Below are 26,110 nucleotides of genomic sequence, written 5' to 3'. Positions count from 1 at the left end.
GGTTTACATCTTCATTTAGCCTTACTCCAGTGATTAACAAGAAGAGGTCATTATCTCTGAGTTACAGTCCAAATAGGGACCAAGAAATGTGGGGCCCTACCCATACCACTGATTTTTTCACTCTTAGTGATGACAACAGTACAACCAGGGGTGGAAAATATACCTTCAGAACCAGCACATGCCAAGTTCCAAAGACATGCCATGGTTCATTTCCTTTTGTGTTATTGATTGCATAAGCAGCTTTTATATATCAACCACAATTCCCATGCTGCTTGCACAGGGTTTATGCCAAGTTGGGGTTACAATTTTATGTTCTAAACTACTCATCAGTAGGGGTGGTGTTGGTGGGAGAAGTGCCTAAAAAGCATAGATTTGATTTATTTTTGTTTCGAGATTCCTATGTCACCCAATCTTTAATCAGAGGCTCACATCACAGTTCAGTGTTCTCAAATGACAAATTCTTAGTAGCACTAAGCTAGGCAAGGCTGATTGCTTTCTGTCTTATTGAAGGTGCACATTTAACTCCATTACCTATTCTAGAAGTTAAAGTATAAGCAAACTGTCTTGCTTGTTTTAAATATGTGAAATGTGCTTGTCTGAAAGTGTCATGTATTTTAAGCCGTGTGCATTTTTTTTCCTACTAAAGCCAACAGAAGTTTCAGACAAAATCCCTGAGAAGAAGCAACGCATGGAGGAGGCCACAACTATCTGCTTGCTCCCCCCTTGCATCTCACCAGCCCCACCCCACAAGCCTCACAACATTAGAGAGTGAGTTTGAACTGTCCATGTATGATGTCTTTGTGTGAATGTTCAGACTTTTAAGAAATCCAAATTAAACCCATTTAAGGAGATCCTGTCTCAGAGGAATGTTAGGTAAAAAGCAGAAGTTAGTCAATTATGACAGCTGTCCCAGGTCGCTGGTCCAACAAGCGTAGGATAAAGATTGGAATATATGCTGCCAGATTTGGAGTGAATCTATGAATTAGTTAACAAATTTTCTTCACTCTCAGATCAATCACTGAAATCAGCCAAAACTAAACTTTTAGCCCTAAGTGAAGGCGCGGAATAGACAAATTGAAGAGGAAGCATTAAGGGACACCTATCACTTTAACCAGATCGCCTGCTTCTGGCCAGCATTGAGTCCTGATGGTGTTTAAACAATTACCCTAGAAAAGCAGCCACTTGATGTTGACAGGATGATGATGCAGCTGCTGCTTCTTGAATGACATTACTGCACATTAATATGAAGCTGGAGGACCTATAGCTACATTTTGAACTCCAGAGGCCAGTGATAAAAGCTGTCTAGGAATTGTCCTCCCCAGGATTGCTAGGTAGGGCAGGATATGTTCATTCCAACCAGCTAGCCCCTCATTTCCCTTCTCTCACTGTGTGGAAAGTTCCAGAGTTAGACAAAAGGCCTCCTTCTTCCCTCCTCATTCAGACAGCATCAGCCTTCCCTGGAGAAGTTCTGCCCTCTGATTCTACAGAGTACTGTGAATTAGTTCTTTCTGTGTTATAAATATCATTTAACTAACAATCATGTCAGCTACTTGAACCATTCTGTCTGGGTAATTATTGTCATAAATTCATTCAACATTAGAGATTGCTTCCATCAAAGCCCAGTTTGGGAGCCTATTAGGAGCCCAGAGCAAAGAGGCAATCTGGCTAACTGCTGCTAACAATTGATTTCACAGATTACTGTTTAACATCAGTGATATGGCATCAATCTGCCACACATCAGATGTCGGAAATAAGTTATCAGCTTGCATTGGTCTAGATCCTTCTCGTTTTCAATTTAATGGTAGAAAAAGACCAATCATGATTAATTGTACTCTATATAAAGAGGAGATGGTGGGTCCTGGGATGCTCTTGTTCCTGAGGATCAGTAACTGTATTCCCTGGTACAACTGTTCTGAAACATCCCTTCACATACTTGGAGTTCTCAGAACTGGACACCCATTCAATGAAGCAAGGTGATCCCCTCTTTGTATCAGGGTCCACTGAGGTGAAGGGGATCAGCTTACATTCCTTCCAGACAAGTGAGGAAGTGTGCTGCCCCAGTGGTCAAACACAGGCATTCCACGGTCTTGGACAGGAGGAAGGCTGAAGTACCATAGCTGTGGTGGCAACACATCCTAGGTTCCCAGGCTTTGACCCATGCACAACACCAAAATGCATAAAGAAGAGGCACAGAGATCATCAGTCTCCACTACTAGTATCCCTAAGTGAAAAGGTGATCCACTTTCTCCATCTTATAGAAGACAGATAACAAAGGATTAAGTGCATGTCTAATAATTTGAATTTGTTCTCTTAAAATGGCATTTATAACACACAGTACTTACCAACTCTCTGCCTTTCTAGTAGATAGGAAAGTAGTCTTACTATAGTAGCATTTATCATTCCAGAAGGGCCAAAAGCAGATTATTATGCTCATCAAACAAATTCAAGTCTCTGGGACAATCTAAGCACTGACATCTTGGGTGTCTTCTCCTCAGAACCCTCTCCTTAAGCTTCTTTACTCCTTTGTACCTTGTTGACCTTTTAAACCAAATCCTTAGAAATGTTTATGAGACAAGATTCACTTTTATAAATGAATATCCTAAAATTAGCAAAGATACCACATCAGAGTCTGATAGCTAATGTTTCTCATAATCCAACCAAAGGACCCTGCTGAGCAATCTCCATCTCACTTTTGCACTTGAGCCATCAGATGCTCTGCTGCTGCAATGCGTTATGGTGATGATGTACTTCTCTTCTTTGATGTCCTCTTCTGGCCTATTGAAAAAGGAACCCAAAGAAAGAAGGCTATTTTTGTAATTTGGAAGCCATAACAATGACAAAGTGGTCTCCAGAAAATATACCCTGGGTATCCTTTGCCAAGGAATTCATTAAATGCCCCATGGTTCTAGGTTTCTAAGAGACAGATGAAAAGGAGACCAGGTCACTGATACTCAAGGCACACACTGCACTGAGTCCTCACTAGTCAATTTAGTGGCAAATGGGGAGGATTTATATGACTATAGTAAGCAATGACAAATAAACTCTTTCCCTGAAACAGCTCTTCTCTTTCCAGTCCCTACTACCTTCTTAACCAGCTCAAGTATTCAGGGAGTGGTTACAACTAATGAAACATTTGCCTCTGTTAGATTTCACAGCAGTACTTGGTATCTATGTATATAAATTTCCAAAGATCCAGTGCTTTTGTAATTATTACAGTTAATGTGGTCTGTTGTTGATGGAACTTCCTCATGGACAAGAATTATTTTAATCAGGTATCCCAACAACCTTAAAATAGTTTTACATGTCAAAGCAATTCTAAAAATCCCTTGGTAAGTATTTTATAATTAATTTTAACCTATTAATGTAATGCCAGAAGCAGTTAATATATTTTTAAAATTTCACTGCATGACAGAAATTAATATAGGGCCACATTTATGAGACAAAAATCAGAGAAGAAGACACATATTACATTTGTCAAATCTGTGCAACATAGTGGAAGTGTAACAAGGAGACTGCATTGACTTCTTCTATTTCAGGAAACCAAACCACTTGAATACTTGTTCATCTTTGAATTGTGGCTTTGAGATATTGTAAATCGATATTTCCAGACACTGACTGAAATTGACCAAGAAGAGAACATAAATTCTTGTTGACTTAATTTGCTATTGAAAATTGTAGTCAATAATCATGAAAAGCAAATGGCTGCACAGTGCAATATTAGTTGTCTAAGAAAAGATTAAAATTCAAGTAATCTTCATTGATTAGTCTAAGACAGTAACTAAAATGAAAATCCATGACCCAATTACTATGTTAAGCAGCTAGTGTAAGATGTTAGTTTTTCTGTTTTATTTGAACTCTCAGTCTATTTGATGGTACCCATTTAATGGGTAGATAAATCAGTTTGAAAGCATGGAAATATTTTGAAATTGCAGATGCCTCATGTCACTATAACCAAAGAATTTCTAAAGTGGATTTTTATAAAGTGGAGTATGTTCATACCTCAATATAGTAATTTAAGGTCAGGGGATCGTAATACCTTTGCATTGGATAGAATATTTTTTCATACAATTTGTAGTGTTTCAATAGTATTAATGTGTTATTAATTTCTATGTATAAGCATAGTATTTCTTAAGAAAATACTCTTCCATTGATCGCTTATTCTACTATTTATTTCATGATTGTGACATTAAATCCTAGGGCAAAATTGGTAGGAACTATCCTGAAAATGGTGGGATTAAAGTCTGAATTGTATTTTCCATAAAAATCTAATTAACAATTGTCTTGAAATGTTGCAACTATCACCTTGTAACATACTCCATTGCATATTTACATTCATCATACTCTTCTGCTTCAAAGACCTATGTTTATTCTTGGACACATATGTATGCATCTCTATATTTCTATATAGAGATATCTATATCTATGCCATACACACACACACACACACACACACACACACACATATATATATATATATATATATATATATATATATATATAAAATCTTCATCATAGGTAGAGGATCATCAATTAAAATATTACTTTAGTTGAACGTACCAAACTCATGAAACTATGTGGGGGCAAACTGTTGAAATCTTTACTTAATGTATACTAAGTTGATCTTCTGTATATAAAGAGAATTGAAAATGAATCTTGATGTGAATGGAAGGGGAGAGGGAGCAGGAAAGGAGAGGGTTGCAGGTGGGATGGAAGTTATGGGGTGGGGGAAGCCATTGTAATCCATAAGCTGTACTTTGGAAATTTATATTCATTAAATAAAAGTTAAAAAAAAAAGAAAGTACCAAACTCATGAGGAAAATAAGAATAAAGGCAGAGGAGATTTTATGACATCCTACACTTTCTGTTTGCACAGAAATAATTCATCCAGGAGAGCAAATCGAAGAAAGGAAGAAAAGCTATTCCCTCCCCCACTTTCCCCACTGCCAGAAGACCCTCCACGTCGCAGAAACATCAGTGGCAATAACGGTCTCTTCAATCAAGATAAAAACATCTCCATGAGTGGGCAGATCACCTGTACTAAACCTAAGAGAAGTGATGGCAAATTCTGTGCTACCTTCAAAGGAATATCTGTAAATGTAAGCATTTTGAAAGAAATATTATAACTGGCAGATAGAAACAAATTGGCCAGCACCGTGGCTCAGTAGGCTAATCCTCTGCCTGCGGCGGCAACACCCCGGGTTCTAGTCCCGGTTGGGGCTCTGGTTCTGTCCTGGTGGTTGCTCCTCTTCCAGTCCAGCTCTCTGCTGTGGCCTGCGAGGGCAATGGAGGATGGCCCAAGTGGTTGGGCCCTGCACCCACATGGGAGACCAGGAGGAAGCACCTGGCTCCTGGCTTCAGATCAGCACAACACACGGGCCGAAGAGGCCATTTAGTGGGTGAGCCAATGGAAGAAAGACCTTTCTCTCTCTCTCTCTCTTTGTCTAACTTTGCCTGTCAAAAAAAAAAAAAAGAAACAAATTAACCCAACTCATCTAATTTGACTTGACCAGATGGGGATGATGCAGGAGAAAGGAAAGAAGATGCAGAAAAAAATATATAGGGTAGCTTATGTGTGTTTATACAAATAAACAAAATCTCCATTATTCAAATTTGTTATTTCAACTCAAGATATTTTTTTTGTTCCAGATCAATTTTCCATCTTGCTTTCCTAAACTTATTATACATGTAGGGTCCATGAACAGCCTTTGGTCCAATATCTTTGTGTCTTGGGGATAGGGAGGACACTTCCTTAAAAATAACCACAACACCTGGCACATAGTAGACACCAATTAGTGAATTAAAAAAAAAATGGATAGAATGCAATTTCCCAGGGTCACAGAACTGGAGCTCCCAGTAGAATCTTTCCAAATATCAGCTTTGCAAATGTAAATTGTTCTTACAGTGACTAAATAGGATGGAATTTAAAAGGTGAATCTGTTGCTGAAATCACACCATAATGGTTCTAAGCCCAACTAAAGAATTATCCAGCCCTTTGAACTTTTCCTGCTGCTGGATAAACTTTCAGCATGAATAATTGAGAAGATGTGTCACTCTCATATCCCCACACAGAGGTTCAGTATAGGTACATAAACTGTGGAAACCACCAACAACGTGTTGCTGATGCATGTTAATAATAAATGTATCTACCTTTCCATGTAAATACATGTGCATGCTGATGCAGCATCCATATGTTTTTAGTTTCCTTTAAGAGCAAAATAAATACAAAGCAAATGAGTGAAAGTCAACATGTTTTTAAATGTCTGATGCCAACTTGTTGGGTCTCCAAAATACACTTTTATACTACATTAAAGGCCATGAGGCCTCTAAGCTTCAAGCACCCCAATTTATAGTACTCCATCATATGAGATGACATATATATATCTTGGTAAGTCTCATCATTGATATGAAGCAATTGTACTAATATTAAGTTTCCATTTTCTATGTGAAATTCATATGTGTGCACACATGATACTGCCATACAACTTTAAATATGCTGACTCTGTAATGCTGAAGGTTAAACCCTCTATTCTACAAGGTAATTATACTCTCCAATCTATTTTTCATATTGAGTGTAATTATATTATAAAGTCCAACTGATACTGTTTTTAGTTGCAAGGTTTTAGAGCACATGCAACATATCCAATTAATTCTCTATGGGTACTACCTAATATATTGTCATAAATAATTAGATGTTATAATGACAATAATAATGATTATAAGAATCTGCAAATCCATTTCCATGCAACATAAGAACTACTAGGGAAATGTGGAAATATGTTTACATCTACTCCTAGAACTTCTTAAGGAAATTGCTAGGAATCCATTTGATAGGAATGAGCAAGGAGTGCCTCTAAGGCCATGCCTTCTCTCTGTTAATAGTTTGAAATCTGAGAGAATTTCAGGTATACTTTTTTGCTTGTTTTACATATTATATAATATTTTATTGCATGTATATATCATAACATATGAGGATAACAGATCATTTCGTTTTTATATTTTATTTTATTTAAGGTAAACAAATGTCATGTATTCCATATATACAGATTTAGAAACATAGTGGTACTTCCCACCATACTCCTCTCCCACCCATGCCCCCACCCTTTCCCCTCCTTCTTCTCTTATTTCTTCACTTGATTTTTACAACGATCTACTTTCAGTTTACTTTATACTCATAAGATTAACCATACACTAAGTAAAAAGTTCAACAAATAGTAAGAAGAAACAAACACTTTTCCTCAACAGTAGAGACAAGGGCTGTAAACAATTATCAAATCTCAAAATATCCATTTCACTCCTGAACATTACATTTTTGATACTTTTTGTCTGAGTCTAAGTATTAAGCGACTTGACTCTTAGCTGATACGGTGCTATCGTTGCAATGAATTTGCTCTGTTACCCTGAGTAAGTCATTAAACATATCTTAGTTCATAAAATGATTGGATTTGACTGGGTTGTCTATAAGCCTTCTTCTAGCCCCACGAGTGTTTTCAATTTTGTGTTCTCAGAGTCTTCTCTTTTCCATTTAGGCACAAAGTGCTACTGACTCAATAGGTGAATGAATGTGGACAGATGACATGTTTACATAATTGACATAATCATGACTGAATTCAACCATTTCCAATCAGATGTGCCACAGCTGACACCAGTGCTGTGTGGTTTTGGACATGGTGTTTCAGGTCTCTTGTCACTTATCATGGCCACAGAGTCAAGTACTATTGTTGTGACTTATCCCTCTGCTTGGTCTGGGCCAGTCAGGCTCTGGCAATGGAGGCATGGGGCTGTCTTAAGAGCTCTGCCTCCTTTATATGATTGTGCTGAATAAAATCCATAGTGATCTTTAAAATATTTTCTGCATATCCAAAACATAACAATTTGTAGATGTGTTGCCTCTAAGCACATTTATCTCAGTGAAATATAGGTGGTAAAAATTATTTGAGAAATGGAAGTTTGACAATCAAGTGGCGAAGATCAGATTGCATTAGGCTTTTAACTTTACATGCATGCATATGTGCACATATGCATTCAGTGCAAGTTGAGAGCACTAGGCTGTGAGGTGGAAGGGCTATGTCATAAATCAGAGATGGCTACAGTGCTCACAAAGCTCTCAACCTAAGGTGAACAGTGAGACTTGCGCTGTAAGGACTAGAATATAAATTAGTGATTGATATCTTAGAGAAGGGAGAGAGACAGGCCTATGTGAAATCCAAAGAGGATGAAGTGTCCCTGGCCCTAGAAATAAGGCAATTTTCCTGGTGGGGCCAGTATTTATTGAGTTTAACCTTAGTAGATGATTAGAGTATAAAAGTGAGTGAAAGTAGATAAACAAACTGTGACTCATCCATACAATAGAATAACTTTGAAAAGAAAGGAAATTCTGTCATATGCTGCAAAATGGATAAACTTTGATGACAGCATGCGAAGAGAAATAAATCAGCTGCTGAAGGACAAAACTGCAGGGTCCCAATTCCATGAGATCCTTAGAATAGCCATACTCATAAAGACAGGAAGTATAATGTTAGTTGCCAAAGACTGTGGTGAGCATGAAATGAGTAATTTCTTTTAATGGATACAAAGTTTTGGTTTTGCAAGAGGAAAACAATTCGAGATTAGTTGCACAACAATGTGAATGCATTTAACACTTCTGAACTGTATACTTGATAATGGTTGAGATGGAAAATGTTATGATATGTATATCTTACCACAATTTAAAAATTAAAAAAATCAAGTCAAAATAATAAACAGAGTAAATTATGACAAGCTTAAGAAAGACAGAAATGAAATTTCTTGAAATCCAAGTCTTGAAATCTAAGACACTTCATGAATCAGGAAAGTAAAAAAATACAATGATGTGTGCAGTCTCATTGAAACTGAGGTACATGGAAAAGAACAAGAAGGGATTAGGAAGAAAGATGAAACCAGATCAGGGAAGACCTTTAAAACTACCACAGAAGCTCAGTCTTGAGTTTGCATTTGAATGCAGGGCACTGAAATGTTCAAACTTTGTTTAGGAAGCTTCAGCTGGCAGACAGTGGATTGAGGGTGGATAGAGAAGCTAGCTTGGGGGAGACTGGTAGTCTGGCCAGGAGAATATGTGCTACTGTCAGTGTGAAACCATGATGGTCTGTACTTTGAAGCTTCAAAGGAGGGAGAGACAAATTTTATATATGTTGGAGAGATACAAAGAATGGGGGTTTGCAACTAATCTGATAAGAGTAATGAGGAGGAAGACTTTAAATATAAGATATAGTGGTGGCTTTCAAAAACAGTTTTAGGAGCATTATCATTTTTCAAAATGAAATCATTTCTAGAACTTCAATATTTTTAAAATATTTAAAATATTTTAAAATATTTTAAAAGCAGAGCAGATCATATGGAAAGCAAGCTGGACAGTTCCCATCCTGACAGTTCTAATGCTCCAATTCCACATGCTACCACAATTCCCTAGGGAAATGTGCCAAACTCAACTGGAAACTCCTCATTGACATGGATAAATCCAGCCTTAATGACAGGGAAGACCTTCTGCCATTCATAGAAATAGGGGACTAGATCACTTATCAATTTATTTGAGAGAAAGTTGAAGTGTCCAGAAAGGGTCATTACAGATATAGAGCTTTGGAGAAGAAGACTGAAGTCTTCATTTTGGAGTTATTGGCTTGTTGCTGAATCTTTGCTAACACTTACAAGACTGACAAATGTGATTAAGAGAGAATAGAGCTGAGGAATGAACTCAGAATGGCATAAAGAGGAAGAGGCATCAATGGGAAGTATGGTCAGAGGTAAAATTGTTGGAATTGCTTATGTTTGCCAGGTGGGGAGAGCATAGTCTCCTAGAGGGGCACTGCAGATGATTTTGTGACACACTGTCACATAATTACAAATCTTACCACCTACTTTCTTCATTTGGATCCTATTCTGCCTGTAGCAGTAACAGATCAAGTTGAAGCTCAGCTAAGTCTAAGTCTTTCCTTTGCTTGTTGACCTGGTTAAAACGAGGTTTCACCATCTCAAGACTTCAAGATGAGAAGACATACTCAACTTGACATTTACTTATCTAGAAACTGGTCAAGGGCCTCACATGAACAAAGGGGCTGCTTCAGCCTCAGGTCAGCCAGGGCACTCATTTTTGCAGTATGATGGCTGATGTCCTGGTATTTTGTGAACTATATCTGGTATTTTGTAGAGTGATCTGAAGACTTTATTTATCCTACAGAAATTTGGGTGACTTTTTCCCTTTTCAAAAAATATCCACATTTGCATCAAGTACTCTATTTAATCCCCTTTTCTCCTCTCCCCATCTTATTCCTCTTCCCTCTTTCCCTCTTTCCTTCCCTCCTTCCTGCCTTCTCCCTATGTCTCCCTCTCTCCTCCTCTCTCTATATTTTGCCTTTCCCTTCTCTCTCATATATCCCACTGGATTTAGACCTCAACATGGTTGTCTTAATAGGATGATGTATCTCTGTAATGATAGCATCTGATTAGCACGGTATCATCATGGAATAAATGCTAGTGTTTCATGGCATTTGTAAAATATAGCAAGCTGTGTGCATTGCTTTCTTTTTCTTATTTTGTTTCCTCGTATGCTTGATACTCAAAGCATTTACAAAAAGATATTCTGAAAAGCTGGACCTAATGGAAGTTAATCTGTCCTCCTTTTTCCCAGGAGGGAGACACTCCAAAAAAGGCAGCCTCTGCCACCATCACTGTCACCAACACTGCTATTGCTACTGCCACTGTCACTGCTACTTCCATTGTCACTGCCACTGTCACAGCTACCACCACTGCCACAGCCACCACCACAACCACTACCACTACCATTTCCACCATCACCTCTACCATCACTACTGGCCTCATGGATAGCAGTCACCTGGAGATGACATCCTGGGCGGCACTGCCCCTTCTGTCCAGCAGCAGCACTAACGTCCGGAGACCCAAGCTCACTTTTGATGACTCGTATGTTGTCCCCAGATTATCGCTGACATAATGTGGAAGTGGTGAAGGGGGGTGGGGGGTAGAGGTATTATGGCTTTTCTGGTGTCATGAATATGTCACCCCCAGTAAGACCTTAGCATCCATTCCTATCTCCGTGAAAGTATATCCCTTGCTCCCCTCACTCACACATCTCTGTGCTCAGCAAGAAATGTCTTTGCCTTATTTTAATAATGGAACTTTGTTACTGTTTTCAAGGGCTTATTTAGAGCTAGTTTTGTTTGATCTACTTGGGCAACTGTAAAGATGGGGTTTGAAGGATGTGGCTATTTATCCTAATGGGCCATTATATACTTCGGCTTTCATTTGTGGTACTATGTCAAGGTTGGTTATGATGTGAATGATAGCTTAGTCTACCTTTTCCAAGACATTGTAGACGAATGAACTTACAGGAAAAGAATTTTTTTTGACTATTCAATCTTCTAACGAGAACATGACCCAGTGGTTTCTGAGAGCTTGTTTTGTTTGTTTAGGGTTCACAATGCTGATTATTATATGCAAGAGGCTAAGAAGCTGAAGCACAAAGCTGATGCACTGGTAGGTTTCCTTCCTCTCACAGCTTTGCTCCCATTGAGGTATTATGCTTTGAAAGAAAATAGATAAGACATTTTACAAACAAATCAAAGTTTTGGTAGCACAATGCAAACTTACCTTGCAATGGATTAAGGCTCTGACACTGGGAGATTGGAACTGGTTAACTCCTTGGCCCCATAATTCCCAAAGTTCTTTGAGATAGGCTACCCTGTCATTAATTGTTTTCCCACTCTTCTTCCTCTTGCACCCACTTCAAATGTCCAACAGCATATACTACTGTCGTTATCCTTAAAGTGAATCTGAAATGCTTTTGAAACTTCTCTTGAGATGATGGGAGTTTCCATTAGCTCTGGTAAATCAGAACTAGTCTGGGAAATAGTAGGGTGGTTGAAAGCTGGTTAAGTGACCCAAAATTTGGCTCTAGGAAACTGGGATCTGTAGAAAAATCTCATCTCTTTGCTGCATTTGATTACATGTTCCCAGGGTGAGATCCATAGCAAGGCTGGGACCCTAAGCAGAGGAAGTGGTACCATCTGGATTCGCCATGACACTTTGCCAAGTGCCTCGAAGGTTATTAGCCACCTAGGCCAGTGACCAGCCCAGCATGTTGAGTTATTTAACTTGATTTATTCTCCTAACAGTGGATCTCAAACACATGTTACAGTCACTTGGAGAGTCTTAAAATTACCTTGATTCCCAGGCTATACCCAAAACTATTGAAATCAGTATTTCTGGGACTGGAACCCAGGCAAGCGTATGAATGCTCCCCAGGTGATTTCCATATGCTGCCATTTGAGAGCACGGTTCCAAGATAATTCACTAAAGTCAGGTTCCTCAGATTTGACTAAATCTCATAACAATTGGAACCATCAGTTCAACCCCACTGTGTGAAAAAAAAAATAGCATCTCTCATCATTGTATTCTGTACAGCCAGGACTTAATTAAACCAAGGTGTTTGACGCTGAGAACACTGCCGTGGAATATCATGATAGTCTTCAACATGACCAGTGTGTAGCCAACATCAATTACCCATGGCTCTTGTACCTGCCACTTCTCTGCTTTTTGTCATCCCCCTCATGGGCCAAATCTCTCAGATTCTGTCCACAACTAACCTTTCTCTGGTATGAATTGCTTCTTGGAAATAATTTGTACACAAAATCTTCCTGCACACAAAATTGACAAGGCAGGATGACTGCCATTTCCCTTAGAGATGCCAGGCAGACTGAGCCTGTGACTACTGCATGGTAGTGAGATATTTGGAAGGCATTGGGGGCAATGTTGCTGGCTCAAAGATAAAAGGTTTCCTCTAAATGTCCTCAACTCTACAGCACTGCAGAAATGCTCTGATTGTACTCTGTCAAAATCAGGTCAAGGAGCATATACATGTCCCTTTGACAAGCTGGTTACATGAACCAGTGCAGGCCAGGATACACATATGAGGCCATGTGGGTGAAATGTTTGAAACTCTGAGATAATTCAGAGTCATAGAGATACATATCTTTTTTTTTTTTTTTGGACAGGCAGAGTGGACAGTAGAGGGAGACAGAGAGAAAGGTCTTCCTTTTTGCCGTTGGTTCACCCTCCAATGGCCGCCGCGGTAGGCGTGCTGCAGCCGGCGCACCGTGCTGTTCCGATGGCAGGAGCCAGGTGCTTCTCCTGGTCTCCCATGGGGTGCAGGGCCCAAGCACTTGGGCCATCCTCCACTGCACTCCCTGGCCACAGCAGAGAGCTGGCCTGGAAGAGGGGCAACCGGGACAGGATTGGTGCCCTGACCGGGACTAGAACCTGGTGTGCCGGCGCTGCAAGGCAGAGGATTAGCCTACTGAGCCACAGCGCCGGCTGAGATACAGATCTATGAGTAAGGATTAACATCAGTCTACTTTCCAGGGTTGTATTTATATGTGGTCCTTAATCACTTTGGGTCTAATTTATTTAGAGGATTTATGCTTATCTGCAGAGATACTGCCCCAATGGGGAAAAAAATCAGGTCTAGGGGTGAGATAGAAAAGTCTTAGATATTACAGTAGTTTGTGACCCTCCAAAATATAAATAGACACTCACTGTATTTTTATATTAAAATTTCACTGGAATGAATGAAAAAAAAATCTAAAAAGCTCCTTTTGGGTGATGATAGTGCAAAAAAAATGTTGAGAAACAGATTAATGATATTTTTGTTGAACATATGTCTATACTGGCCCTAAAAGCACCCTGGTGGTCCAAGCCCCTCATTAATTTTAAAGATTTATTTATTTATTTGAAAAGCAGAGTTAAAGAGAGGCACAGCCAGAGGCAGAGGCAGAGGCAGGAGGGGAGAGAGAGAGAAAGGCCTTCCATCAGCTGATTCACTCCCCAGATGGCCGCAACAGCCAGAGCTTGGCTGATCCAAAGCCAGGAACCTGAAGCTTCTTCTGAGTCTCTCTTGTGGGTGCAGGGGCCCAAGGACTTGGCTATCCTCTGCAGCTTTCCCAGGCACATTAGCAGGGAGCTGGATCAGAAGTGGAGTAGCTAGGACTCAAATCGGCACCCATATGGGATGCCAGCAATGCAGGTGGTGGCTTTACCTGCTATGCCACAGCACCGGCCCCCCAAGCCCCTCATTTAATAAATGAGGAAAACAAGGCAGGTGAGCACTGTAGCCATGTAATTTTTTCTCTGGACTTCAATGTCTCCTCCTTTTCAAGGAGAGATTGGGGCTATGTGATAGATAATGGTCATTCCAGCTCTGGAGTTGGGAATGAAAAGTCACATTCAAAAACTAGGATGTAAATAATTTCCCAATGGAAAAGTCATTCAGAGTCCAATGACCTAAGGAAATCATCTTGTAAGGCAAGCGTGAAAGAAGGTAGTTTTCATTCATACATTCAGGTTCTTATCAAATCACTTTGAATTTTGTTGAAACTAATGTTTCTCCACAATAGCTTACAGAAAGTAAACCACGGAACTCCTTCAATGCATAAAAGCTGCAAAACATTTATTGTAAAGAGAGTCATTTACAATAAGAGATTTTGTAGGACATATAACTAGTAATTTCATAGTTGTACTTAATCCTTTGCTAGACACAGCTACTCTTTCACTTTGAGAGTTGAAACATTCAGAGTTGCATGGAAAATATTTTGATAGAAGGTATACAAGAAAATTAAAATAGCTAAGTCTATATTATATTTGTTCTTTTGGATAAAACACCATATTACTGAAAGTCTTACATCCAGCTATCAAAAATTGAAAATGTTAAATCCTGCTATAAAATACTCACTATAAAAGTGTCATATATAATATTCATTACACATAAAAAAGAAATCAGTATGTCTAAGTCACTTTAATCGTGACCATTATCAGGACTAAAACCTTTTGCAATAAAATTTTACTCAACTAAAATATTTAGTAGTGCTATATTTTTGGGGTTTTTGATACACTATTTCAGATCATCATTTACAATGAAAGTGATTTGATTATTGTCAACAGTCATATTACAGCTTCACATTTTTCATGACAATAGCATCAATTTGTTACTCTTCTCCTGGGGATGAGTTGATGTGCTCACAAAGAATTCTAAATAAAATGCTCTATGTGTTCCTTGTTTGTGAGGCTTATAGAAAGCAGAACTGGGCTGGTACTGTAATGTAGTAGGTTGAGCCTCCACCTGATGTACCAGCATCTCATGTGAGTGCAGGTTCGAGTCCTGGCTGCTCTGCTTCTGATCCAGCTCTCTACTAAGGGCCTGGGAAGGCAGTGGAGTATGGCCCAAGTCCTTGGGCCCCTGCACCCACATGGGAGACCCAGAGGAATCTCCTGGCTCCTGGCTTCAGATCAGCCCAGCTCTAGCTGTTGGGGCATTTGTGGAGTGAACCAGTGGATGAAAAACCTCTCTCTCTCTCTCTCTCTCTCTCTCTGTATCTGTACCTCTCATGTAGATAAATAAATCATTTTTTTAAAGAGCTTAGTTGCAAGCACTGCCTGTGTGACTAGTCAGTTTAGTAAATTTAGTGAAATGGAACCTGGTTGAGGCATTGATTTGGGTTTTGGCCCACTAAAAAAGATGATGATAGTAATACCGTGAACTGTATGAGAATTTGGCTGCATTTTTCTATTCTTAACTAACTGGTCACTGTTAATACCAATTCATACATTGTCCTATCTGCATATTGGAGTTTCTGAGGCAAGGCACTGTTGAGATATTGGGTCAGTAATTCTTCACTGTGGGAACTGTCCTATGCATTGCAGGATGTTTAGTAGCATCTCTGCCTCCCCCCCCCCCAACACACACACACTAGATGTCCTTCTGCCAATGGTGACAACCAAACATGTGCCAGACTGCCAGATGTTCCTTCAGAGAAGCATACAAAATTATCCTCATGTGAAAACCACTCCTCTATATGAAGGGGAAAAGGGAGAGTAGCATGTTGACAAGTCATCTTCCTATTTCAGTTCGAGAAATTTGGCAAAGCTGTGAATTATGCCGATGCCGCCCTCTCCTTCACCGAATGTGGTAATGCCATGGAACGTGACCCTCTGGAGGCAAAGTCCCCATACACCATGTACTCCGAGACTGTGGAGCTCCTCAGGTGAATGGTCTTTCTGATGTCATCTTCCTAAACTCATTTCAGCCAGAATTAGAAGCTGCTATATTTTAAAAAAGTATAATTTCCACATGTTAATGATTTGTCCAAGGCATCTTCTTCTTAGAAATCATCATAATTAGTTCTTGCCATTTCATTAATGCCATGGGAAATTTATAATTGATGGGCACTGCTTTTATAAATGATTCCCTTCAGAGGTTATAATGAGAGCATTATAATTTGCAATATTCATAAAATTAAAATGGAAATGTGGTAGGTAAAAATAAAATATAATTTTACCATTTGGCATTGGATTGCCTTTTTAAAAATGCAATTTCATAATTCAAAAAAAGTTGTTCTCTCAAGATTTCTATTAAAAAACACATTTTCTAAGAATTTCTATCTTGGTTATTAAAAAGGGAAATGATACTGTTCCAAATTAAAGTCACTATTTAAGGTCACAGGTATAGAGTAGACTTTCCATGATTCTGGAATAAGGGAAACAGTCAAGGTGGTGGGGTGTGGTGATGCTAGAGAGGAAGAGCATGAGAATAGGAGAAAATGTAATAAGTGCCTACATTGTTGGTTTCACCTGAATTTTAAATGAAATTTTGTGGCCTGTTAGTCATAGTGGAGTGGAGTTAGTGGGTTATTAAAAAAATTGTAAAGGCAATTATATAACCTAGTGCTTAAGCTGCAGGTTGTTACCTGCATCCCATATTGGAATGCCTCAGTTTGAGTTTCAACTCCTCATTCCAGTTTCCTCCTGATACATATCCTGGGAGGCAGCAGGTGGTAACTCAAATTTTTGGGTCCCTGATACCCATGTGGGAGATCTGGAATGAGTTCCAAGCTCCTGGTTTCAGTTAGGCATTTGGTCAATAAACGAGCAGATGAGAGCTCACTGTCTCTCCCCACCTTCAACTCTCTAGCTCTGCCTCTCAAATAAATAAACAAATAGCTTTTAAAAATCCTACAAGAAGAGGAAGAATTGGAAAGAGAAGAAATGTGCATTCTAGTGTTTTCTAGTGACTTGCAGATATTTGTAAAATAATTCAAGCCGTCCTTTAATAGTGAATAAGCAGCATCCTTTGCTGAATGAACTAAATAATCCCTTTTGATTGAGTGAGCAGTTCTTTACTTGATAGGCCCTTATGTCTCAGGCTTCTCAAGCTCAATTAATCAATAATTCCAAGACTGATTTTTCCAATATTGCTTGTATATACTTAAACTGTTAGGAAGACAGTTGTGAGCTTATGTGTGTGTAACAGGCCTAAAGAGAAGACATCTATGTCCAGCATATGCATCTGCATCTCAAAGTCATCCCGATAATGTTTCAGGGGCAGCCTGGCCCTCTCATCCTGCCCTATCCCCTTCTACCTGATAACCTGCCCACCCCTTCTGCCTGACAAGCTTCCACAATTTCCCAGGTGCAGCCCAGTATCTACATCTCAAACACCCTGCCCCCTTCCTCCTGTCTGATAACATTTGCATCCATAAAGTCCTTTGTTGCAGACCTTCAAGAGAGAAGTTTTTCTATTTACATACAAAAACCCCTTTGTTCCAAGAGGAGCAGAGGTGGGGAAGCAAGACCCATCTCCTTAAAAACCCCCAGCCTCAAAGGGACTGCCTGCTCAGCCCTCTGTCTTTCTGCTGAGCAGCCGGCCTGGCCTGGTCAGGTGTAATCTCTCCACTCAAACATGTAACCTCACTACTTGCCCCCCACTCAGGCTCTGTCTGGAGAGGTGCCCATCCGCCTTACAGATGTCCCTTCCCTAATAAACCTTGCTATTTTGCCTCCCACTAAAAAAATAATAATAATAAAAAAGTAAACTGTTATAAATCTGAGGGCATTGGTCCTTAAACTTTCAGATAAACATTGGACACATTTAGTATATAGATTTTCCCAGTGAAAAATTTCAAGAGATCAAAATAAGGAATTATTAAAAGAAAACAAAGCTTCTGCTCACATAGAATCAGAAGTTTTGTCAGAGTGACAAAAGCAAGGAGATTCTGAGCAAATCCCAGCTCTGCCTGCCCAATCAGTCAAAGCATCTTTCTCTTAGTGCTGCTCCAAGGCATAGGTATCAGAGAAGAATGTATAGTATTTCACTTTGACTTACTTTATGCATCATCACCATTCAGTAGCTTTCAAGTGAAATTTGATGCCTTAGTGTTCAGTCAAGGCTACCAGTGATTTTCAAAGATGTGCAAGATGAGCATTCTGGCAAAAATTACCAGTATTCAAAATTGAAGGAAAATATTAGTGATCAAACATGGAGAAAATTCATGTTCTATATTCATTCAAAAATGCAAGTTTTTTAAATGGTATTTTTAAATTAACAAGAAAATGTTACATTATTAATGCCTGGAGTTAACAAAAGAAAAATGGAAGAAAAAATCCCTGCAAATTAAACTTCTTGTAAGCTACTGAGAAGAGTGGAATTGGTCATTGTGAATTGAGAGAAACTTGGCATTGTGTAGAAAAGGTTCCAGAAGTGAACATTTATACATTTAAATCCAGTATTTCAAATTCTGGAGATTTGAATTTCCTCTATTGAATAAAATAATTATAAGAAAACAGGTTATCCATATGGTGTTGTTTTGCATTATGTATAATAGCACACAATTACAAACCTAATAATCAGTAATGGGAGAGTAATTAATTACATCATAGTGCACTCAACAGAATACTTTATAACCATTGAAATGAAGCAAAGGTAGAGATTGTACAGTTGCACAAAATGCTTATAATATTATGTTCAAGTAAAATATAGCTGCAAAATTACATTCACACTACAAGTATGACCATGAAAAGCTTCTATATGCATCTGGATGAAACTGGAAGGGAAAGAGATCATAGCTGTAATAGAAGAGTTAGATTATGAGTATTTTCTCTCTCTATATATATTTTGTTATTTTTTCCTTTAGGGAAACACATTCTTTCTTAAACACATAAAAAGCAAAATAAATTTTATGGTAAAAATGCATACTGAGATATTAAATAATATTTGTTTCCATTAGAAGACATTTTCCCTTAGTTATTTATCTCCAAAAATGTTATTTTCTTGTAAGCATCACTTATTTTTGTTTTTTTTAAAAAGATTTTATGTATTTATTTGAGAGGTAGAGTTACAGACAGTGAGAGAGAGAGAGACAGAGAGAAAGGTCTTCCCTTCTTCCCTTCGTTGGTTCACTCCCCAAATGGCTGCAATGGTGGGAGCTGTGCCGATCCGAAGCTAGGATCCAGGTGCCTCTTCCTGGCCTCCCATGTGCGTGCAGGAGCGCAAGGACTTGGACCATATTCTACTGCTTTTCCAGCCCATAGCAGAGATCTGGATCAGAAGTGGAGCAGCTGAGTCTAGAACTGGAGCCCAAATGGGATGCCGGTGCCGCAGGTAGAGGATTAACCCAGTATACCACGGCGCCAGCTCCATCACTTATTTTTCAATAGGTCACAGAAATATATTTCAGTGGTACCTTATGGAAGTCAATGGAAAAATTATGGACATTAAATCAATATTTTAAAATTTATTTTGAGATTATTTCACATTCACATGCAGTTTGAGAACTACAACAGAGTTCCTATGTGCCCTTCATCTAGTTTTCCCCATAGTAACATCTTGCATGACTATAGTACAATATTGCAACCAGGACATTGACATTGATATAATCTATGACATAATTCAGATTTCACCAGTTTTATATGCACTTATTTGTGTGTCTTCTCTGTATTTTTTATTTTCATTTGCATGCATATGTGTATAATTATTTTAATGAGAGAAATTTCAGTCGGGAATAAAGTGAATTAAAGCAACTAGACTTTCTGGTCCATTTAAGCAATGGAAACTCCACTACCAAGTCTCTTCAAATGTGGATACAATTAGAGGGTGACTGTAATATGAACATAGTTTTAGTAGTGCAATATTATGTTGACGAGTTTTTTATTACTCCCTGACAGTATGCTGGCTACAGAGAGAGAGAGAGAGAGAGAGAGCCCCATTTTCCTCATTCAAGTTATTATAGTTGCTCTGTGCCCTGGGAATCTGCAATAGAAATGTATTTGTGAAAACAAGTGGGGCATCACAAAGACTTGACATTTCAGTTATCCAACTGTCAAAGTTAGATTTATTATAAAATAAAAATCATTTTGGTTAATACTGTAAGAACAATGGAACCCATATCAAGCGTTCAAAAGAACTGAAGCAGTAACCAGAAGGGTGGAATGATTAGGAGGCTCAGAGTCTTGGGGGAGTGACCTTGAGCACCCTGGTGTTCTGAGGAGGCTGCTGAAATGAAGCATCAAGTGTGGAAGCACCGTGTCCTGCAGAGTCTCTATCGCCTTCTCGTAAATGAGAACTCATCTGAGCTGCCTGTGCACACACTTTAAACGTCCTTCCACCACACTGGATTCCATTACTTATTCTCCTACAAGTACCTGTGAAATTGCACTAAAGCTCAGACAATGATTTTATGCAATGAATTGATTTTTCAAGAGTCTAAATGCCCAGAATGGAATGTGCTTGGCTAGAAGAAAAAAAAAGGTGGAAACTGCTCAACCTTTTATCACTGGTGTGGAACAGTAACAAGTAAAGAGAATAGGAAGACAAAATATACAAGCATCATAAATTAAGAGCATAGAGGCCTTAAAATGCTGTGAAATGGACCTCCTTTTAATGAAAAAAAAAAAAAAAGCCAAGCCACTGTCTATAGGAATATATTCAAAACCTGAGACATTAGAAAAGATGTTTTAACTGTGTGATTGAGGTATCCCCAGGCTCATGTCAGACACAGCTGTGTATTATTTACCTCATCTATCAAAAACTGAGCTGAGACTGACATTTTTGCCCACCTCTCATGGAAAAACCAATAATGTTGTTGAAGTAGAGTATTGCTATAAACAGTGTTTTGCCAGCATTTCTACATAGATACAAACTCACAATAATTCCATAGCATTGTCCTAGGACATGGGCTCAGGGTTGAGCTGATGTCTGGAGCTCAGTTCTGAATGCCACACAAGTCCTGTTATTCTGTTTGATCATCATTTTGTAGATGTTTTCAGGAAAGCACTACTCCATCTCTAGAGCAAATCTAGGCTCAACTAGTTAGTCCATCAGAATATCAATGACTGGGTAGTTTTCTTAGAAGAGTCATCCAGACTGCACTTGAGCTTTTTCTTTCTCTTCAAAGGTATGCAATGAGGCTGAAGAACTTTGCAAGCCCCTTGGCTTCAGATGGGGACAAAAAACTTGCAGTATTATGGTGAGTCACATAGAGGCCACAAGGATACCACTGAAATGTCCCAGAAGGATTTGAAGACTCCATATCAACTTAAGCTGCTTACCTCAGATCATTATTTTTGTTTTCCATTAAACTATTAAAAGACAACTTGTGGATTTCTTTAGTTACTGACTCAACATTTACTCTCCTAATTTATACACTTACCAATATGTGGTTTTAATGTTTCCCCCTTCCTGTATTAAAGTTTTCCTTATTTACTTCTATTCCTCAATTTAACCATAAAAGAGTAACTATAAAATATGAATGAGCATTTTTTTTACATTTTATAGGTTAAACACTGGCTTTAATATAATCATTTCATTTGTCACCATAGCTACCGATGCTTATCACTTCTCTACTTGAGGATGTTTAAACTGAAGAAGGACCATGCTATGAAGTACTCTAGATCACTGATGGAATACTTTAAGGTAATCCTTATTTTCTGTAGTTTATAGGTACAAGGTGATAAAAGCACTAATGGGACATGAAAGGAATGTTATTAGATGTCAAATGACAAAAACAAGGTTGTTGAGGCCAAAGGCTTAACCTTTCTCATCCCAGCAGGCCAGAACCTCTCATACATCCTCTGGGGATAAGCAGGGAATTTAACACCTGGTTTGATTCCAAGGAGAGAAGATACATTAGTACAAAGCCTAACTATCTTTTTCTGACTGACCAAATGGCCCCTGGTGACCTCCTAGTTGCAGTCAGAGGGATGTTGTTGTGTGCTCCACCCTCTAAGGTGGGTACAGATTGTGGCTATAGGTATGGCCAATCTCTTGTTAAATGAGAGGTCATCCCAGGATTCTCCCAGTAGCCAGACAAGTCATTGTGGTCACCGTGGCTCTGGGTGGACATCCACACCCTCTGAAGCCTTGTGGTCATGGAAACTGTTGGAGTGCAATTTAAGATAACCCATTGCCCTGGCTACCAAAACAAACAAACACAAATGAAGCCATCATCTAAGGAGCTGACTACCATACTCCACAATACTGCTGCTGTCCTCCTTGGGGATGCAGGAATCTCCTTTAGTTGGGCTGGTCTCTAAAATAAAGGATGATTTTTTTGGCTAAGTACTTGAGAACTTTTGGCTAAATTGTCAAAGCTATTTTTTGAAATAAATCAGATCACAACCTTACATCAAACATCCAGTGTATGGGGACATTGTGACTCAATTGGGAAAAAGACCAGTATCCCTAGCTATTCTGTGATATGGTCATAATGCCATAAAGCTAGTGCTCATGTAGGTGAAAGGAGGCCACATTACAACAGTTCCCCATCCATTCATATCTACCCTCTTAATCTGTGCTCTGGAAGGCAGTTCTTGAACTTCATTGGAAATCAGAGTCCCCTGGAGGGTTTGTGAGAACACAGAATGTTGGGCTGCATCCAAACAACATCTGATTCTGTAAATCTGGGACATATTTGCAAAATGTGCCTTTTTAATGAGTGCCTGCATGATGCTAATGCTGCTGGTCTTGTGATCACACTTTGAGACCCACTGCTCTAGCATTTGTCCTCCTTTGCCTGTCCTCTGTATCTTTCAGAGTATTGCAAAATAACCAAATAGATATTCAGTAACTCATTCATCCAGGAGTGTGTTGAGCTTCTTCAAGGTTAAAAATTGGAATATGCAGAATGCACCTTAATTGTGAGTTTCCAAGCTTCAGAGAAGCCTTGCTTTCTTATTGGACTCATGGAAATGCTATCTCTCTAATACCCCCTTTGCAAAAGGGGCTGGGCTAGATTCCAAGAAACAAGGGAAAAACATCACCAGGGCCATGACTACCAAGAGCAAAGACAGACTGTGTGCCACAGGTGTCCTGACCATCTGTGCTGCTCAAGCTCCAGCCTGGCCAGGCCATATATGACCCAATTCCTGTCCTGTTGGAGTGATACTTATGTCAGGTTTCCTACTGATCCACAAGTAAATGGCCACAACAATACAGGGGGCCCATTTTTCAGCCAGCCAGTTCCATTGGAGACACGAAACAAAATGTTTACAGTTCTATTTCCGAATGCAATGAACCCCTGGACCAGTTGCATTGCTGACCAGAGAAAACCTCAGCTATGATAGGAAAGATCAGGTAAAGATAGCATATTAGTGGTTCTTGCAAACAACCAACCATAGCAACAAAGACACTGCTTGATTCTGGTACATTCCTGAGATATCACCCTACATTCCACTGTACATCCCACCCTACATCCCAGGGAAAATGTTTGCAGCCCACCCTACATCCCAGGGAAAATGTTTGCAACTGGAGTTAAAGGTGAAAACCTTACTTGTACTCTGAAGAGCTTGTTTTGCAGAATAAATTTCAGATGAGGATAATTAAACCACTTCTTGGAGAACCGTGTCTGATTTCACTGGGCCTTTTAGTATATAAGATTTTTCATCAAGTGACTTTCATGGTCCTGATTGGAGCCCACTAATTATCCTACCCAGCTATTTTCATCGAGTTTGCGTTGTGGTGTGCTGACGTGCACATACATCCTAGCTCTGCATCCCGAAATGCTGCAATCAATATTAATGTACTCTAAATCACACTTCCATCTGTTTCTGAATTAATAAAACACAAAATAGATGTCCTTATTTCCCTCTCTCTCTCTCTTTTAGCAAAATGCTTCAAAAGTCGCTCAGATACCATCTCCATGGGTAGGCAATGGAAAGTAAGTATTTTATGAAAATTGCTTTTTCATGAAAGTGAGTGATTGAATAGACCCCAAATGTTTTGCATTGACAATACAGGATTAAGGGCCACAGTCATTTTTGTGCACACACAAAATTTTATCAAGGCTTCAGCTAACAGAAAGAAAAGTTTAAAACAATCTTATTCCAAATTCTATTTTTTCTTTAAGCCAAATTATAACCATAAAATATAGTCTATTTTTTGACAGGCAGAGAGGACAATGAGAGACAGAGAGAAAGGTCTTCCTTTGCCATTGGTTTACCCTCCATTGGCCACCGTGGCCGGCACGCTGTGGCTGGTGCACCACGCTGATCCGAAAGCAGAAGCCAGGTGCTTCTCCTGGTCTCCCATGTGGTGCAGGGCCCAAGCACATGGGCCATCCTCCACTGCCTTGGCCACAGCAGAGAGCTGGCCTGGAAGAGGGGCAACTGGGATAGAATCCGGTGCCCCAACTGGGACTAGAACCCCTTGTGCCGGCGGAGGATTAACCTATTGAGCCGCGGCGCCAGCCAAAATGTAGTCTAACAAGATGGCAAAACAACATGCCATTTCAGGGAGGCATGGTAAAATGAACTTTGCTATAGTGATTTGTCAATGATTCACTCACTAATGAAAGACCAATGAAATATTCATTGATATATAATAAATGCTGTTTAATAAAACCAGAGGCATTGTAGGGCTGAAAATGTGAAGACAGCCAATTATCCCAGCCTTCGTGAGGATTTCTATATTTAATACTAAAGGACCATCGTCTAAAGTACAAAAGCATTTACTGTAATGCCGATGCGAGGCTGCATAAACTCCCCAATGACTGTGGCCTCATTTAGAATTGCATCTCCCCTGGAGGAGCTCAGTCCAAGCAGCAGTACCAGGAGAGTCCAGAAACCACTGACCTGGTCCTAAAGCTGCCCTTACCTCAGAGGCTAAGTCAAGTGAGCCTGTTCTTTTCTCATGGTTTTTTCATCTCTAAAATGAAGGGACTTTCCCCCAAGACCCTCTGTGGTGCACTGAAGAGAAGCTTCTTAGAGGGATTGATTTTGAATCCCGATTTTATATTATCCACAAAGTGACCAAGTTAGCAACGGGGTTTTGCTAACTTGTCTGAGCATCACTGTCTCCTCTGATTCCAAAACCTTCCTCACCACCATGTACCCACCTCCCACCAGTAGTGGGAAGAGAATCTAGGTAACTGTGGACAAGCAAGAGTACTTTTTTTTAAATTTTATTATTTTTTTTGACAGGCAGAGTGGATAGTGAGAGCGAGAGACAGAGAAAAAGGTCTTCTTTTTTGCCGCTGGTTCACCCTCCAATGGCCGCTACGGCAGGCGCATCTCGCTGATCCGAAGCCAGGAGCCAGGTGCTTATCCTGGTCTACCATGCAGGTGCAGGGCCCAAGGACTTGGCCATCCTCCACTGCACTCCCTGGCCACAGCAGAGAGCTGGCCTAGAAGAGGGGCAACCAGGACAGAATCTGGCGCCCCAACCAGGACTAGAACCTGGTGTGTCGGCGCCGCAAGGCAGAGGATTAGCCTGTTAAGCCACGGCGCCGGCCAAGCAAGAATACTTTTAAAAGTTCATGGAGGCCGGCACCTTGGCTCACTTGGCTAATCCTCCACCTACGGTGCCGGCACCCTGAGTTCTAGTCCTGGTTGTGGTGCCAGGTACTAGTCCCAATTGCTCCTCTTCCAGTTCAGCTCTCTGCTGTGGCCCGGGAGGGCAGAGGAGGATGGCCCAAGTGCTTGGGTCCCTGCACCCGCATGGGAGACCCGGAGGAAGTACCCGGCTCCTGGCTTCGGATCGGCACAGCACCGGCCATGGTGGCCATTAGGGGAGTGAACCAACAGAAGGAAGACCTTTCTCTCTGTCTCTCTCTCACTGTCTATAACTCTCTCTCTCTATCTCTCTCACACTGTTTAACTCTGTCTGGCAAAAGATAAAACGAAGACCTACAAATTAAAAAAAATATAGTTCATGGAAAAATATAATTAAAAGATGAGTTTATTGTAGTGCAGAACTTTTTTTAAATTCATGCATAGTTTTTCATAATATACATTTCCCATGAAC

At 39.7% G+C, this 26,110-nt stretch overlaps 1 protein-coding gene across 4 annotated transcripts in view; it reads left to right on the top strand.

The window, feature by feature from the left end:
* AFF2 (ALF transcription elongation factor 2) overlaps nucleotides 1–26,110 on the top strand; it is a 587,559-nt gene that overhangs the window by 546,910 nt on the left and 14,539 nt on the right. For all 4 annotated transcript variants that reach the window (XM_062183803.1, XM_062183804.1, XM_062183802.1 and 1 more), the window contains 8 exons: nucleotides 647–768; nucleotides 4,874–5,096; nucleotides 10,661–10,950; nucleotides 11,460–11,523; nucleotides 15,946–16,082; nucleotides 21,267–21,338; nucleotides 21,691–21,784; nucleotides 23,974–24,026. In XM_062183803.1, the coding sequence (XP_062039787.1) occupies nucleotides 647–768; nucleotides 4,874–5,096; nucleotides 10,661–10,950; nucleotides 11,460–11,523; nucleotides 15,946–16,082; nucleotides 21,267–21,338; nucleotides 21,691–21,784; nucleotides 23,974–24,026 (1,055 nt within the window). The remainder of the gene's footprint in view (nucleotides 1–646; nucleotides 769–4,873; nucleotides 5,097–10,660; nucleotides 10,951–11,459; nucleotides 11,524–15,945; nucleotides 16,083–21,266; nucleotides 21,339–21,690; nucleotides 21,785–23,973; nucleotides 24,027–26,110) is intronic.

Source organism: Lepus europaeus, chromosome X, assembly GCF_033115175.1.
Source record: "Lepus europaeus isolate LE1 chromosome X, mLepTim1.pri, whole genome shotgun sequence".
Taxonomy (NCBI): domain Eukaryota; kingdom Metazoa; phylum Chordata; class Mammalia; order Lagomorpha; family Leporidae; genus Lepus; species Lepus europaeus.
The sequence above is the reverse complement of the archived record's forward strand: the minus strand, read 5'-3'. Positions and strand labels throughout refer to the sequence as shown.